We start from the raw sequence: 17,562 nt of genomic DNA on the forward strand, positions 1-17,562 counted from the left end.
GTATTGGTTGGCCCTTTGGAGGACCTCGAGTACAATTGTCGACAACCTATCCACCAATGAACAAAAAAGGTGAGAGGGTCCGAGCCCCATCATGAAGGCTTGAATCATGAGTGACGAATGGACTTCTTGCACACCTTAAATTTCGTTAGTGAAATAAGTGATGAAGTCAGAGAGTGTCTCCTCCTCCCCTTGCTTAAGCTCAAGTAACATTGTCATCGATGGCCTCGAGTGTATATTTTCAAGGAAGTATAGTTTAAACTCCTTTGCAAGCTGGGCAAAGGAGTCGATTGAGAGTGGCTTCAAACGAGTAGCGTTCTCGGGAATGCGCAACACATCAGAGCATTCAAGGTGCCACAGAGAGACATCTGGGTGTGGAAGGTAATAATGTGTTCAAATGGATCGGAACTGCCATTAAAGGCTTCTAGCGATGGGAGATAGAAGTTGCTCGGATTGGTTCCTCTTGGATGTTCTAAGTGAATTGGGACCGACTCGAGGTGGGATTGACTAGATGCTCCCCCCAGACTATTGGAACTCCCATCGTGTCTCGTCTAAGCATTGGTCCATTTGCCATAGTTGAATCCTTAAGGAGTCATCCATCGAATCCACCAATTAGATCTCCAATTCGGGTAGAGCATAACGATGGTACGACAATGCACTGAATATCATGGTTAGGGAGTAGCCCGCATCATGCTTATGAGCGTCTGCACCTAATGGGTGAGGTTCAGAAACACCTTGACGGGGATGAGTAGGTGGCTCGAATTCATCCTCGGGAGCAAGAAGCTTGGATCATTAAATAGACGTCGATACCTCGTGGGCATATTTACCGAAGTGGATGCATCCACATACGAAAAGAATGGCAGTTGTTCCCCTCGAATAAAAGTTTTGTGGGTTGGAGGTAGGGTCTCATCGCTAGAATGTTTATTAAGTAGATATGTGGGTAGACGTTCTTGTAATATTAGACTCTCCTTGTAGCACCAAAACATTAAGAGATTTCATCGTCAACATCCGAGTCAACTTGACATGATCCAAACCCGAGGGTGTAGGAGTGTCCAAAGTGGATCCGAGATAGTTTTTAAATGACTCTAAGGTGGTTCCAAGGTTGAGGGTCGAGCTTCCGAGGCACCGCTTGCACTAAGACTGATGTCGAAAAAAATTTCCTAACCCAATCCCTTTGACATTCAAATTAGACTGAGGTCCTTTCTCGGGTATGAGATTTTCTCGAAAAGAGAGTCCATCAACACAACATCGACAACTTTTATACTTGATTTGCGAAAGGGATAACTTACAATTGCCCCAACATCCTCTTTTGATGTTTTGGCCAAATGGGCGAGAAAAAAGAGACATATCCGAACCGCCTCCTTGGACTATTATCCATACGGGCGGATGGATGAAAGATGATGACAAATGTCAAATAGTAATTGACCACTAACATATTCCCTACCCCACTTTAAATTTTGATAAGAGATGCAGAGAAAGAAAAAATAATCCTGTCACAGTTTATGCAGATTTGTGTAATGTTCGGATGAAAAAAAGGAAATAAAAAAACACTTCTGCACCATAAAAAGCAAGAAAAAAGAACAATTAGAAGTGAATAATACAGCAGATGATGTCCTTGATAATCCAATGACCAAGTCTCATTAATCTTCTTCAAATTATACAACAGGCTGCTAGATGATTATCTGAGAGAGAGGTTTCTCATATTCACCGGTTCTTTTCTTCCTCAGATCAATGCTAATAACCATGTGTCTAATCCTATGGATTCCAGCAAAGCATATTATTACTTGCTATCCTCTTCTTTTCCTTTCCTCTAATCCATATTCTTCTGGAACAAGGATGTGACGTCATTCTCTTGAGCAAGTAGGTCTTAGGAACCTTTATCTCCACTATCTCAAGAAATCAAAACAGTGCCCTTATATTGCACTATGCTTTTCCTTCCAACACAAACTATGAGAACTATCATGTGATAACAAAGTACCATTGTCAGAACAAAATCATGCTCAAAACCCTTGCATCTCTCATCCATGTGACAGCCCAAAATGAATCTAAAAGAATGACTGCAATTAAAACATAAGGTAGGGTGATACCGATGCGCGATGCTCCCACCAACCAATGCAGGGTCCGAAAAGGGCGAACCCTATTTACTTCTAACAGAAGCAGATGAACAATGGAGAAATAAGACCTTTATCTACATGTCTACACCAATGACTATCCAAATCATTGAGCTGATACAGTAAACTTTAGAAAGATTACCTTCACGTTTGTTCATCAGAAACAACAATCTGCGGCTGCAAGTGATCTTGATCCCCTGTGAACTGTCTAAAGAAGGCTCTCCTCCACCACACCTCAAAGGCTCTCTGGATGTTGGGGCAATTGTCGCCTTTGCTCAGAAAACAATCAAACCATCTCAATAAGATTTCTTGTTGTTCTGCCATGGGTAATGTTAAGATGGTTGCAGAGAGCCCATCCTCTATCAACTTCTTGTCGAACATCCTGCAAGCTCTCTTCATCCAACTAAAATCTTCGTAAAGCGCTTCCAGCCATGTCCTTAGAAGAGAAATTTTTGCGTCCTTTGTCACCAGAATCTGCCCTCTCCCAATCGCAATGCACAACTGAGCAGTGATCCTGCTGATCTCAAATCTATACAAGCATGGTATCTTGGAATGCCAGGTAGAGAGCTCACTCTGATCAGCCCACAGAGCCACAAATTCATCAGCAATCCTCTTGTTTATCAGAATATCAACAAGCCACTGCACATTGTCAGCTTCTCGAGCAACCTCACCCATCAAGGAGGCTCGATCCCCGTGACCTTCACCAAAATTTGCAGCCTCGGACAAGAGCCGCAAAAGACAATCAAGGCATTTATGGCACAGGTGGTAGAGGGTTTCCCTTGAGATCTCAAGCTTGTTGAAGTGCATATTGCTTTGATCTAGGTCTTCTCTGAGCAAACGAGCTATTAAGGCTTTCATGTCTCGCCGAGCTTTCTTATCTTTGGCTTGTAGAACACCATCAAGAATCCCTAGGTATATGGAGTCAGTATTTGCAGAAGTAGATGGCTCCACTGAGACTCTTTGCAGGATTCCTCTGATTGGTTCACAGACCTGCTGAATCTGAAGCTTGCCAAGGGTAGATACTACCTTCTCCTCCTCAGCCTCAGACCAAGGAATGGCTTCCAAGTAGTCGAGGCATGCCAAAATTCCATCATCAAATTGTATATCCACAGAAACCTGAGTGCAGATTCAAAAGAGATGTGTTACTTTCTGCGCTGCAACCTTAAGGAGATACTTCTCAGTTTATTGATGCAAAAGGAGATGATTCTACTTATTGCATTCAAACATAAAAGAAACTATTTGACACAATGTAAACTGCAAGAAACATAAGTAAACAACTTCTGTTCTTCCTATTTAGATTATATCAATCCCACAGCAGAACCAACTCCAAAAACAGAACATTAAGAATGCCCCAACTAAATGTGTACCCACTTTGTTTCTTCAATTATTCGATGGCAATCACACATTACTTCATCACTGTGCAAATTAGAGTGCATGTTCCTTTTACACAACTCAATATCAATTTTGACATACTAAAAGCAGCTATAAGAAATTCCAAAGTGTTGTATTTCAGTTAAGATTCATCGAACACCAGTGAAAGGACGACCCTCAAATTTGATCTTCTTGCAAAGAAACATACTGATGTGCATAAAATTTGGCTCTGCTGGTACATGAACTTACAACAAATGAACTATTTACCCTATCCATTCATTCTGGTCAGTAATGGTTGGTTGACATAGACAAATGCTGCATTGCTGGCCCTTAGCAAACCCAGTACATTTGACCTCAATGTTGATGTGGGGTAAAAAATAGTATGATGTTAGCCGACATGGGATAAATCCGAGTTGGTGCCAACATGGCACCCGTGTGGATATGTTAGCCGCATCGGCACCACTTGGCATGCAGCTATGGTACTCATCAACCTTGGGCAGGGCCGAGAAGTGCCATGTTGATGCCATGTAAGCTGCCACGTTTGCTGCCACATCAGCATCAACTCATTGATGAATTGTGATTACTTATATTTTTAGTCCAAGCTTGTCGATCCATTTGTCTACATCAACCTTTTGGTTAATCGTCATCTGCCGTGAAGAGTACATGTGTTGAAAGCAAAGTGTCTACTTTGCAAAACGCTTAAAGGTTTATAAGGGAATGTAGAAAAGAGTTCTTATCTTTTTTGGTTTGCTTTCTTCAAACCCTAAAAAGATAAGTTAATTTTCTTGCAGGAATCTGATTCGGAAACAAAAGAGAGCACAAACAATCCCTCATTCTTCGATCAATCTCTTTAGCTAAAAGATTTGGGGGTAAAAGAAGAAAGAATTACGAGAGAAACGTGTAGTTACCTTGAGCAATCCAAGAACCTTGTCCACGTCCTCGCCGGCCAGACTCCGCCTGGGATCGCCCGAGTACATGAGCCCCACCGCCTCCACGTACGCCTCCGCGTCGTCGCACTCGCAGATCTCCACCGCCACCGGGCGCCCCGGCCGGCCGCCGACCCCCGCCAGCTTCTCCGCGAAGAATCGGCTCCGCGCCGCCAGTACCCGGCGGTGGGCCGTCACCGTCACACGGAACCCGTCGCTGGAGCTGACGGAGAGCTCCATGTCGCCGGGGCCCTCCCTGGCGAGGATCGCCGCGATCTTCTCCTGCAGACGGAGCCGATTCTGGTCGCCGGAGGGCTGCCGCGGCGGGGGGTAGGTCCGGTGGGGGACGCCCTCCTGTGACATCATCTCGAAGAGCGTGGAAGTCTTGGGGGACGGAAACGAAGGGCGCGGAGGGGAAGGGCTAGCAGGGCTGAGGGAAGCCGGCGGAGGAGATGAAGTGGGGGAGAGACCGGGGGAGGAGATGAAGCCTTGGCGTATCATGGCAGAGACCTCGCCGGACTTCAACAGGTTCTCCGCCACAGCCGCCATGCGGGCACGAGCGAGATCGCGGGTCCGGGTGTTCCTCCGCCTCCGCCTCCGCCGGTCGTAATCTGGAGAAGAGCTTACAGCGGCGTCTCGTCCGAACAGCCTCGAAAACGACGCCTTAAAGAGAATGTTAGAGGTCCACGAAGGATTATTCTCACGACGGTGAGCGGATCCGTCTGTTATAATATCAAGACTGCCGAGACAGCGAAAATAACGTGTCACTCATTTTTGATCCTCTGTGACGACAAAGAACACAGAACAACTCAACCCACCAACCATAGATCGACACGTATAACATGTCTCCAAAGCAGCTCATTGAGAGGGCTGTTTGCTGTCATTATAAACCCTTGAGGAAATATATTGACTATCGTAGTGGTTAGAGCAAGTAATACTACAGCACAACTCAAAGCCATTGGTTTATATAGTATTAACAACAATGATGGCTGCAATGGATAGTGACATGACAAAGTATTTACACAGTATTTGCATGGAGAGAGTTCAACATTGAACATGTTGGCTCTGAGTCACATCACAGTATCTCTTCTGGCCTCATTGCATCAATGATTCTAATATCAGTCACATCCCATCAGCTCAGCTGTCCTTATTAACCAATGGTTCATGCACAAGCCATTTGCTGTTGTCCTTGTGTTTGTGTACAAACAAATCAACCTACTTACATCAAAAGCTTCCAAAGTTTCAAGTTTGTCCATCTTCAGTCCTAGATGGAATGGATTGCCTCTCATTGCACTTGGCCTCCAAGCTTCTCATCAACACTATTCCATGGTGATACTCCACAGTTACACCATCTTTATGCATCAAAACAATCACTTCAGTTCAATACTGTCTCCATCATCTCCTCCTAGGCATGACAGAAAGCATGCTAGACTGTGGCAGTCATTATACTTCTGGTTCAGAAATGAAGTTTATTTATTTCTTCAGTGTCACTAATTTTTTCCTCTCCTCATGCTTTATATTTGTATTCTTTATACCTGTATAACTCTTGAACACATGATCTTAATTTTTTTTCAATATCATTTCATTTAAAAACTTAAGCTAGTAGATGAGATATTACCTAGATACTTATGTTCTTAACAAAATATAATAATATCAAAGAACAGAAATAGTGATCATGGGAAAATGCAACCTTGAGAACATACAAGGAGAAAGAAAATGAGAAAGGGAAGAAGATGATAAGGGAGAATAGGCCAGAGAGATGCCAAGGCAAAGTCATCAGGAGAAGAAAGAGGAGAGAGGGAAAGTGGGAGAATATACCATCCTCAACCTGCTGAAAACTCCTACACAGTGTGACACTGAAGCCATCTCATGTAATAAAATTCCACAATCAGATGTTATGTGGTTCTTGCATATGTTCATCTCTTCATGTGACACAATAGATACATTGGCATTGGTACATCAATCTTGTGAGCAAAAGGTTAAAGAATATATATTAGTCAGATTCACTTCAAATCAGAAATAAGAGCAGGTAGAATTGTGTGCTATTATGATGGTAATAGGAATTTGAATCTGTGACACAGTTCTCCGATAAATTGCACAAAGTGATAGCAACCTTACCGATATAAAAAGTGTGGTAAACATAAAGTCGAACTTCAACATGAACAAGAAGAAAGTTCCAACCACATTATTTTTAATGGTAATGTCAAAATCTTTTTCCCTAACTCTTCTACGAATCAAAAACTATAACATAGGGGCATAGTGACAGACATTAATGACCAGACACATATTAAAAACCAATCATAAAACTCATGAGAACCAAAATCTCCATGTCAAGAGCATAGCGATGTTTATGACAACATACTTGAAACAAGATTTCGAGATGTGCAGATAAATAGACTCCTAAGCCTGGAGGCAACAGAAGCATACCGTTCAGGATATCCTTGCATTCTTCAAAGTTTTACATGTAACCATGCCTCCAGATGTCCTCATAGGGTGGATGCCCAGAACAGCCACACAATCATCTGTGGATTTCAGATGAGGTTGAACAGACTCCCATATCTTTTTCTTTTGGACCTGTGGCGTGGCAAGGGAGCAGACGGTAAATGCCCAAAGAACAGCAAGCAATATTGTCAAACATCTCATCAGCAACAACAACATTAGCATGTCGAAGCCCACAACATAGTTGGCAAGACCATCGAACAAGTTACATTTCCCATGAGACTGAAGTTGATTTAGTTGGGAAAGAAAACTATTTCTTTGCTGCCACAAATAAGACAAACTTACTTTGCTAAACCTTTCAAATAGGCTATATGGTCCATCAAAAATGAAGTCTCATGTGCATCCATAAATGATCCACAAGAGACACTATTATCTAAATTCATATTGCAAGCCAGCCTAGCTGATAAAAACTGCCACAACATATTGCATCATATGGACACATTGTCCAGAATCATGCTGCAAGCCAGCATAGTTGAAAAAAAAACTGAGAAGGTCATGAATCAATATCTTTTAGTCTCTGGGAGTATATTTAATCATAAATCAGTATAACTAAATAAGTATTTTAGGGGGGGTGCATATATATGAAAGAATATAAAAATTATAGGAAGCATCATGATATTTGCAACTTTTAAGAATACATATGAAGTTGCCCCTGAAAAATTGAAGCCAACTATCCATCTTTTTCAACCATCAAAATTAACTTTTCAGAATAAGAACTTTAAACAATTAGGAGACAGGAAACCAACTATTCAAAAACTGATGCACCTTGATCAGCCATGCAATTGAAAAGCAACCTTCTATGGTCGTTCACAAACAGAAAACCTCCTGTATGAGAATTTGGCAAGTCTGCTACAGGGAGCAATATACATCTGATAGAGATAGATAAGGACAAATGCCAATGGAACAACCCAACATAGTGATGGGAAAGGTTAATAAAATGTCTACATCATCATAATTTTGTAATTGTGGTAACTCATTTTCCGATTATAAGGGGGTGTATAAAAGGCATTCACATATTAAGACACCAAAAATAGATATCATTAATCTTTAATCCAAATTTTTCAAGAAGCTAAGGAATGGACCTATGCTACCTATATGCAGCTAAAATAGTCATAAGGTATCCACATAGTGTCAATATGCCGTTGGATTATATGCTGTCACATAAGTAACAGTATACAGAAGGTTAAAAATCCTGATATCCAAAGGCCTTACCTGATTAGGAGATGCAGCATCGGGTTGCTTATCTTTGTCATCCTCTGAGCCGAACCAAATTCTTTCACCAGGGATTGAACCTTCGGGAGGTATAAGAAGCTCAACATTTTCATGAGATTCATCAGAAGCAGCCATAAGCATTCCATTTGACTTGATTCCTCGCATGTTCCTGGGCTTCAGGTTAGCAAGAACGACAACTTTGATGTCCTGCACATGAACACATCAATAGCTACTTCAGTATCTTTTAGTAATAAAAGCTATTTCTTATCACAGTAGAAATTGCACTTGTTCTGCATCAACCAATCAAAGAGTCTGACTAGCGAGGAGAATTCAGAATATGGGTGAAAAAAAGCAAATGGCACATTTTTCCTTTGTTTGTAGTCAAAGTCGCTATAAAACATTGTAAGCCATAACAATTCTTCCGAGCAAGGTAGTTAAAAGCAATTTATCAGTTCACTCCTTTTTTTGTTCTCATGATTAATCACCTTCACAATATAGTATGTACAATTAGTTGAATCTCCATTCCATATTTAGATATGACGCTCAATGGATGTGAAAATGTTAATGAAGAGAAAGATTCTTGATTTAATATGACGCTCAATGGATGTCATGATAGAAAATCCATGTACACACAGAAAATGAAAGAAAAAACTAAGCACACTTCTTGATTACAGACTCCAATCAGATAACAAAAGGAGAAAAAAAATCACAATGGCTAAGTGTATGGCAGCTGCATCTTAAGAGAAAACATAAAAGCCAGGTGAATCTTATTAGTGATACAGTAACCTACTCAACACAACCTAGAAAATGGAGACACACAGGAGAAGACCAATAAGAAAATCAAATGAACTATTACTCAGGCTATTTAGATTTCAAGAACAATGGATAGCCATAAAAATTAGAAAAGAAGAGATAAGTGAATGCAAATTTCTATGTCACATACATGGGATAAAATGAATTTTTTTATGGTGTTAAAGAAGACAATTACTACTAATCCATCTCAGAAAAAAGTCTCTAACATGAATAATTCTACACTGTGTAATGAGGTCATCTCAATGAAATTATAGAGCAAAACATACTCACATACACCTCCACCCTGTGTGTTCCTAATCATAACCGTTATAAAATCTGATTGCTCACTATCCGTCTTTTGACTGTTTGAAGCACAAGAACATTAACCAGTTTTTAGTGATTACCGCAGCCGGTGAAAGCTAAACCCACTGCAAAATTTTGATTGTAAACATCTGTAACGAACTCCAAGAAGGATTAGCACACAACTAATTCATAAATCAAAACCCAAGTTTCACCAAGATTCTCAATTGGCATTAAAAGATAAACCACCAATATCAGGGCGCACCTAAAAATACAGGACGATTGGATGTATAACCATGTGCCCGCTATGTTAAGCACCGTTTTACATTACAAGCATATATACAAACACATGGCGATCAAAAACAAGGGGTGAAAGAAAAGAATAAAACCTGGAGGTGCTCCAAAGGAATGTAGTTGACGAGACCGCTACAGATGGTCCTCGGCTCCGGCTCGCCGACGTCTACTTCCTCCACATACAGGGAATCGGCCTCGGGGTGCCTCCACGCCTTGAGGATGCGCCCGACCCGGATGTCCAGCGAGTCGGCCGACTCACGAAGCGGGTCCGGAGGGGGACCAGGAGGAGCGCCTTCCTCCGCCGTCGCACTGGCGGCCTCGGCGGCCGTCGACTGAGGGGAGTCGGAGCAGTATACTCTCGCCGTTCGGGATGAGCGGAGGAGCGAGTAGTGGCGACCGGTGAAGGTCCCGTGGGAGCGGACGATGGAGAAGCAACGGGCAGAGACGGAGACCATCTTATTGTAATGGAGGCGGGTATTGATGGTAGAGATGAAGAGCGCCGCGCCGCTCCTCGAGATGGCGGCCGCCATCTGCACGTTCGCCTTCGGTGACTTCGGGTAGCACAAGCGTCAAGGAAGGCGCAGGGATTGGATCACGTTATCCTGGGATGGAATCACAAATGAGTAAAATGGTATGAGATAACGGCGGTTACGTTAGTGTGACCGAAGGGACCGACTGGACTTAGTTTCCGACATACAACACAGTCGGCTAATTACATATTACTCCTATAATTAATTATATTAAATATTTTTATTTTTTTTATTTTAATAAATTATATTAAAAAAATTTATATATTTATAAAAGTGAAACATTTAATCCGTTTCTCTTTATGCAGTTAATTCTACGAGCGAAAGATATTCTGTGTTGTAAATAACATTATAAAAAAAGATAAAAAGGTAATTTACTCTTATATAAAAGCTTCTTTATCCTACTTCTACTTCATCCTCCTCTCCAACTTTGCTATCCTATTCTATTTATCTTTCCTCTTGTATTTTTCCTTGGCCCTCTTCAAAATCAAGGCTACCTTCATCGTACACTATAAGCTCTTGGCTCTCTTAGAGAAAGGAGACCTCCCCCAACGACTTCAAGTTTAACGGTGAGATCGATGTTGCTACGAGGGCATGGAAGAAGGCCATGTACTTCGTCCCTCACAAATTCATCGATAATTGGGTCGATCTTGACGTGTACGACTATCACGATATCTTCTACGTTACAATGCTTGACAAACTCTCGACGACGTCGATATCGTCGGGTACCTCCCAATGTAGCTCACCCTCTTGATTAATGTTATTCTCCTCCATATCAACTCCAATCGCTTATGTAGCATCATCCCCTTAAATCATCTCTCATCTCAAACTCCTCCATGAGCTCAATGCTAGCAACAGTTGCTACTTTGACCCATTCCCGGATGTTGGCCTTCACCTGTTGTCACTTAAGTACCTTAACCTTCGGTTCAATAACTTCGAGGGAGAGTTGTTGCTGGTGCTTTTCAGCAAGGAGCTCAATATAATATTCTTGAACAACAACTGTTTCACCCCTCATATGCTCGACAACTTCAGTAATTCTAAAGTCTTCACCCTCGATGAGCTCGTTCTGATGAACAAACTTTCGAGATTTAATTAAACTTTCTCCCCTTAAAGATCGTTTAGGAGGATACGAAGTAGAAGGAGAGGACGAAACTATGATTTTAGTATCATTTTCTATACCTGACAACATGTGTGAAAAAATAAAATTAAATATTTTATTTTTTACAAGTATAGAGATCTTAATATAATTTTTAAAAATATAAAAGATCCACACATATCTTAAAAGGATGAAAATCTATAATTAACCATCTTCTACACCCATCCAAAGCTCACGTCAGCAATCATGTCGCGAACCTTAAAACATTTGCAAGCATATAAAAGCATTCCCAGCATGTTAATCATCCACATTGATGATATAAGTTTGCACACATCGAAGGCACCATTTGCATGCATATAAAAACATTCCCAGTGTGTTAATCATACGCATTGATGACATAAGTTTGCACACATCGAAGGCACCATTTGCATGCATATAAAAACATTCGCAGAATGTTAATCATACACATTGATGATATAAGTTTGCACACATCGAAGTCACTATGGTCGTTGCAAATGATAGATGATTATCCAATCTACCAGAAATATAAATTAAATCATATCTCGTCTCTCATTTAAATTTTAAGATGTAATGGCATTGATCATGTCAAAACATACCCAATCATCCAAATTAAAAGTATTAAAGATTATATCTCTAATTAATTCCCACATGTAAGATCGAACTATATGTATCTCTCAGTAAGATTATATCTCTAATATAAATTAAATCATATCTCGTCTCTCAGTATTAAAGATTATATCTCTAATTAATTCCCACATGTAAGATTAAAGATTATACCCAATCATCCAAATCGATTTAAACTTTTAGATGCAATGACATTGATACAAAAAATTCAAAAATCAGAATCATTTTAATCTCCTGCCTATGTATCTCTCAGTAGAACAGGCATGAAGACAACAAACAGACAAGAAACCAATGTTTAGAAGGTATTAGTTCAAACATTGTGTTTGTCCTCAACCCATAGGAGAGAGACATCAACGAACACACAGGATCCTCACAAGCATCTACTTAAAAAGGTACATCCTATATCATTAGAAAGAAACTGAATTCGTGATCACTGGTCCTCTCCTGATTCCTTCTTTGGAGCTTCCTTGATCTCATCAGCTCCATCCTCCTGTCAGGCAAAAACTAGTGTGATGACACTCCGTCTGTTGTCAACAGATTTCAGCACCAACAAATTAGAGGAAGTAACACTGACCGTAATATCAGAGGTCCATAATGTCAAGTTGTCTCGAAGAAGCTGCATAATCAAAGTACTGTCTTTGTATGATTCTTCACCCAATGTATCCAGCTCAGATATTGCCTCATCAAATGCCTGAAAAGGATGCCAAAGTAGAATGTTCAAGAAGACATTGATAAATGAGTCAACCAAATTATCAGATCACGAGCTGGTAAGCCAGGAATCCGATGATACAATGAATGGATCACCAACAGAAACAAAGATCCCCAGTCAACAAACTAGATACTTGGACGAACTTCTGAAATGCATGGATGAAAGATGAGAATAGAAATACAAGTTGCAGGTTAAGATAAGATAACATTTCTTTGGCAAAAGTCAACATAAATTATTTCAATTTGTGTGTACAATATGCAGTTAAAAGTCTGCACGTTCATGTGCAAACACTGATAGAAATGTGTTGTATGATTACCTCTATGAAGAAATTCAAGTCAAATTATACCATCCAAGCACATGCATAATCACAAGAGAGACTAGACAAATAGAGGAACCACACTCCCAAGAAGCCAAATGTCTTCACGTGAATGCACATAAATAAGAATCAATAATAAATTATATTGTGTTTGGTGATGTAACAAAGGACATTTGATTTATACACAAAGTAATGGTGTTCAGGTAGCCCAATCTTGTACATGTAATATCTGGAAGAAAGAAGAATTATAGAGAAATTTATCACTAAGGATGCAGAACAAGATGTGAGGTTGGAAGGATTGCAGTAAACAAGATAGAAGATTATAACTACAAGGAACATATTATATGAGTATACAATAGAAGAGGGGCTAGCTGGCCATTAACAGGAACTCATTATTAAACTTCTTATAAGGTTATAAAAGCCCCTTTTATAGGCTAAATCTCACGCTTGGTAGGGTTCTCAATAAAAGATCCTTACAGGATAAAAACACCTATTTAGAAAAATTGTACAACGAATCATGTATAATGGGTCATCTGGATCTTTAAAAGAATGATTCCTTTCGGACTAACAAAGAAGTCTATATGGAATAAGGCTTTCATGCATCATTTTAACAAAATTTCCTAAATATCATTTCAAAAAAGTGATGATAATCAGCCAAATTTTATGGAAAAATGATAAACTCAACTTAACTGAACCAATTTTATCATGATTTTACTTATGCTTTAAACAATTGAATCATCGCGGCTGTTTTTCCGCTGGAGGTTCTTGAATCCCCAACTCAATCTTCAAATAGGGTGATGAAGTGTGATTCCTGTGCTTTATATGTTATCCTCCAATTTGGACGCAATACCATGTTTTTCCAGGTAAACATATGCAAGCGAAAAATAGACATCACATCAAGTCAAATATATAATGAATTATTATAGAATGTCAATTAAAGTATTTACTAAACATTGCACGACACCATATGGAAACAGGAGGGATCTGTGAGATAAACCTGCTTCGCAAGGCTGCAAGCACGATCTGGTGAGTTAAGAATTTCATAGTAGAACACAGAGAAGTTAAGTGCCAACCCCAGCCTTATCGGATGAGTTGAAGCTAATTCAGCTAAAGCAATATCCTGTCAAAAATTTTGCCAAAATATCAAATTTGAACCAAATTTATAAGAATGTTTTCTGGAAAGATTGTAAAGAACAAATTGCATGTAAATGTTACGTACCTGAGCAGATTTGTAAGCCGAAAGCGTGCTCTCAGCTGCTTCTTTCCTCTCAGCTCCAGTCTTGAACTCTGCCAGGTACCTAAGCACAACAACAGAGCAAAATCATAATTATCAAATTATTAAAATATGAAAATAACGCTTCTTTTCTGACAAAGTTTATTCTTTTTCTCAAAGGAATACGCTTCTTCTAACCTGTGGTAGTCACCATTCATCTTAAGGTAAAAGACCTTGGACTCTGTAGCGGTGGCGGAGGGGACAAGATGGGAATCAAGCAGCTTCAGGATCCCATCACAGATCTTGCTGAGCTCGGCCTCCACCTTGCCGCGGTACTCCTTGATCAACGCCACGTGATCCTCGTTCCCGCGGCTCTCCTCCTTCTGTTCGATGGAGGAGACAATGCGCCAGGACGCACGGCGCGCTCCGATCACGTTCTTGTAGGCCACAGAGAGAAGGTTGCGCTCCTCCACCGTGAGCTCCTCCCCGTTGATCGTCTTCACCACCTTCTCCATGAACTCCACCATCTCCTCGTACCGTTCCGCCTGCTCCGCGAGCTTGGCCATGTACACATTGCCCTCGCGCGACGATTCCACGGGAGACATTTTGCTAGGTCTCTATTCAAGAAAGTTCCTCTCTGTATATCCGCAACACCAGATCGGCATCAAATGTTAGCCCATCATCAAATTCACACTTCATTAGGCACCCAAATCTAGAACAAAGAAGACCAATTTTGAGCCAGTAATGAAAATAAATAAGATGGCACACGGATCCATCAGCTAGAAGGATCTTAAAATCTTCCCCAAGTGATGCAACTATTCGATTTCAAGAAGAAGAGTTGACGATTGTGAAGAAGAAATCATGCGTCGAATTAACTCATCAAGACAAATGCATCGCATACTTCCTTCCAGAAAACGATCAAGTAAACAGGATCTTGTGGAAGCACAGCCAACGAGGGCGACAAGAAGACTCCCGTTCCACCGAAGCGAGACGCTTAGGGTTCTTCTTTCTTGTCCGAGATGAGTTAAGCCGCCCGATCGATCTCCATTTGTTGCTCGGGTTGGAGAGGTATATGGGGATCAGAAAAATACATCTGGTACCCCTGCATTCCGTAACTGCAATCAAACTCTCCTTGTGATTGGACTAGTATTGGGGCCACGTCATTGCCCAATAAAAGGAAAGGTGCACTGTGGAGTAGATTTACAACCAGTAGGAAAAGAGTTTTTGGGAAATAGAGGGTTAGTATTGTGTTGGGGTCCTTCGGAGGCGGAGGGTCGAATACGTGGTCGGAGTAGAAGGCGACTTCGGGTGGCCAGCTCACGAGGCACGACAACCGCTCATCGCTGGGTCCACCGGCAACGCGGCCAAGCAGAGTCGCCCGATGTGGTGGTCCCAACTTGACCGACAGCCCGCGTCATCCGGGCACTGGAGTGGGCAAGGATCCCCTGTTTCACCCAGTCACGGGCGTCTTTATCCTCCCACAGCAGCCGCGCCGCACACGTCGAGCTAACGTCATAAAGCCCTCTATGACGTTTACTACGTTCTCAGATTAATCGTACACGAACCCGAACCCGAACCCGAACCCGGTTTGGTATCTTATATAATGTACCAAGTCATTGTCTTAGGTTTAAAGTGCGATAGATTAAAATAAATACCTGATAAAAATCGATACACTGTTATTATCATTCAATAATGAATATAGTATCACTATGCTTTGAGTCCGAATCCAACTATTTAGTTACTTAAATGTGAATCCAATATCGGATCCGGGTACCTATTTTTTCATTCAAATTCGTATCAAATCCAATTAAGAGATACCCGGATCCGGTTTATCGATTACTTAATTGGATGAGTTGGCCCAGCCCATAAATCGGACTGGTCTATCATTGCGGGCCTGCCATGGACAGCGGAATTGGGGGAACCCTGCCTCTCCGCCAAAAACCCTATACTGCCGAGCGCCGATTTCATGGCGGTACTGCAGTTCTTCTCGCTGTCGCCTCGTCGTCCCCAACATCTGCGGCTGCTACATCCGGCGCCTCGACAAGGCCAACGTCTTGAAGAAACAATGGTGACCAAGAAATACCTTACTCTATAACCTAATGCATTATAGTTTGCGAAATATTTCTTGGTTTTGTAGTTGGGCATTTAATCTTCTAATCTCCATCCATTGTAGTGTATTTTACACAACAGTCTAAGAGTAGTTCCATTTCTCAATGTTATGCAAATCTACAGTTGAAACCCTGAAGCATTCTACTTAGTCTGCCAACAAATGAACTGTAATATTTATATTGAAAAGCACAATATATTGTATTCGAGCTGCTATAAATCATCTTCATTTTCACATTTAATTTATGAAATCTTTGTAATCTTTTATATATTTTGTATTGATTTTGTAGTTTTGAAAAATTAGATATGATACAAAGTTTATTCTGGCGTCATGTTGTTTTAACTTAATTTCCAATGGATTTCACTCTGTGAGACTGTATTGTTGTAAAGATTTGCAGATCATTAGTGTGTTTTCCTTTGTCATACTTTCTGGTTTCATCTTCAAAATTCTTGACCTCAGGTTGCACTGGGTGTTGATTACAGTTGTAACATGTATATGTTCCAGCTAAAGGTGAATCCCAAGGGGCTAGTTGGATGGTCTATCTTGTTGAGTTTCCTTGGATTTTAAACTGCATTTGCTGTGTATGTAATTTAGTTTGAGAGTAACATCAACTCAAACTACAAATTTAGTTTGTGAGATTTGATTCATAAAATCTGCTTTGTTATAGCATGTTTGGCATAAAAAATGTAATTTTTTGACTAACATAATAACCATGAAATAAGCATTGGAAAAATTGTAAGGTTGGGGATTATAGGGAGGATGAATAGATAGATAATTTTGAAATAGTTACTAGTGCAAAATTAAAATTCAACAATAAAGTCTTCTGCGCCAACTGATCACGTAACTACCAATGCCACATTGTTAGAGATAACCAGTCCTTATGTATATTGACTCTGTTCTGTTGTTCCATGTTTTAGCTATCATTTCACAGAAAATAAAGTTGAAGGTAAGGATGGCAATTTCAACTTGAAGCACAGTACACTGGTTTCATTAGTTCCATGGGATTAGATCTGACCAGCTTTGGCTGATGAATAGTTAAGAGATCATAGCATATATTTCTATAGTCAGATCAAGTCGATATCACTTTTCTCCACCTTGAACTTATCCCTTTATAAATTTATTTATGTCAGCCTGATCAAGAAAAAAAACTGATTCCAAACATTTTTCATGTGATTATTTCTTTAGCTAGGAGGGGTCTAGACCAGTTTTTCAAGTGACCAGATGCAATGATATGAGTAAAATCACTGACCTCTGTCCCATTTGCCATCCCCATTCAAGGAGGGCAAATAATCATGCAATCAATTTTTTAGCACAGAGTTGATATATTAATAATTATTACAATTAAGAAAATAGAATGTGATTTCATTGGTAGTTTTTAAATTGTAATTTATGCACAGGAAAGAAATGTAATGTGATAAGAAGTAGCTTAACAATTTTGAAAGTGACA

General features: G+C 40.4%; 3 protein-coding genes across 4 annotated transcripts; all 3 read right to left on the reverse strand.

Annotated features, from left to right (window-relative positions):
• Positions 1-1,558: 1,558 nt before the first annotated feature.
• LOC135611245 (BTB/POZ domain-containing protein At5g60050-like) lies at positions 1,559-8,254 on the reverse strand. 2 transcript variants are annotated; one of them, XM_065106790.1, is made up of 5 exons: positions 8,117-8,254; positions 6,833-6,979; positions 4,388-5,144; positions 2,251-3,224; positions 1,559-2,144 (listed from the first exon to the last, which is right to left on the reverse strand). In XM_065106790.1, exons 2-4 carry the CDS (start codon positions 6,850-6,852, stop codon positions 2,253-2,255), a joined length of 1,749 nt encoding a protein of 582 aa, XP_064962862.1. In that variant the 5' UTR covers positions 6,853-6,979; positions 8,117-8,254; the 3' UTR covers positions 1,559-2,144; positions 2,251-2,252. The 2 variants fall into 2 exon arrangements, with proteins under 2 accessions (XP_064962862.1, XP_064962861.1); XM_065106789.1 differs by having other exon boundaries at positions 1,559-3,224.
• On the reverse strand, positions 8,036-10,126 carry LOC135608841 (uncharacterized). Its single transcript, XM_065101889.1, has 2 exons — positions 9,598-10,126; positions 8,036-8,323 (listed from the first exon to the last, which is right to left on the reverse strand). The coding sequence occupies exons 1-2, from the start codon at positions 10,030-10,032 to the stop codon at positions 8,036-8,038; spliced, it is 723 nt and encodes a 240-aa protein (XP_064957961.1). The 5' UTR covers positions 10,033-10,126.
• Positions 10,127-12,049: 1,923 nt separating this feature from the next.
• LOC135611246 (14-3-3-like protein) lies at positions 12,050-15,070 on the reverse strand. The gene is made up of 6 exons (XM_065106791.1): positions 14,910-15,070; positions 14,207-14,645; positions 14,015-14,093; positions 13,793-13,915; positions 12,345-12,461; positions 12,050-12,260 (listed from the first exon to the last, which is right to left on the reverse strand). Exons 2-6 carry the CDS (start codon positions 14,611-14,613, stop codon positions 12,201-12,203), a joined length of 786 nt encoding a protein of 261 aa, XP_064962863.1. The 5' UTR covers positions 14,614-14,645; positions 14,910-15,070; the 3' UTR covers positions 12,050-12,200.
• Positions 15,071-17,562: the final 2,492 nt, after the last annotated feature.

Source organism: Musa acuminata, chromosome BXJ2-4 (assembly GCF_036884655.1).
Source record: "Musa acuminata AAA Group cultivar baxijiao chromosome BXJ2-4, Cavendish_Baxijiao_AAA, whole genome shotgun sequence".
Lineage (NCBI taxonomy): Eukaryota > Viridiplantae > Streptophyta > Magnoliopsida > Zingiberales > Musaceae > Musa > Musa acuminata.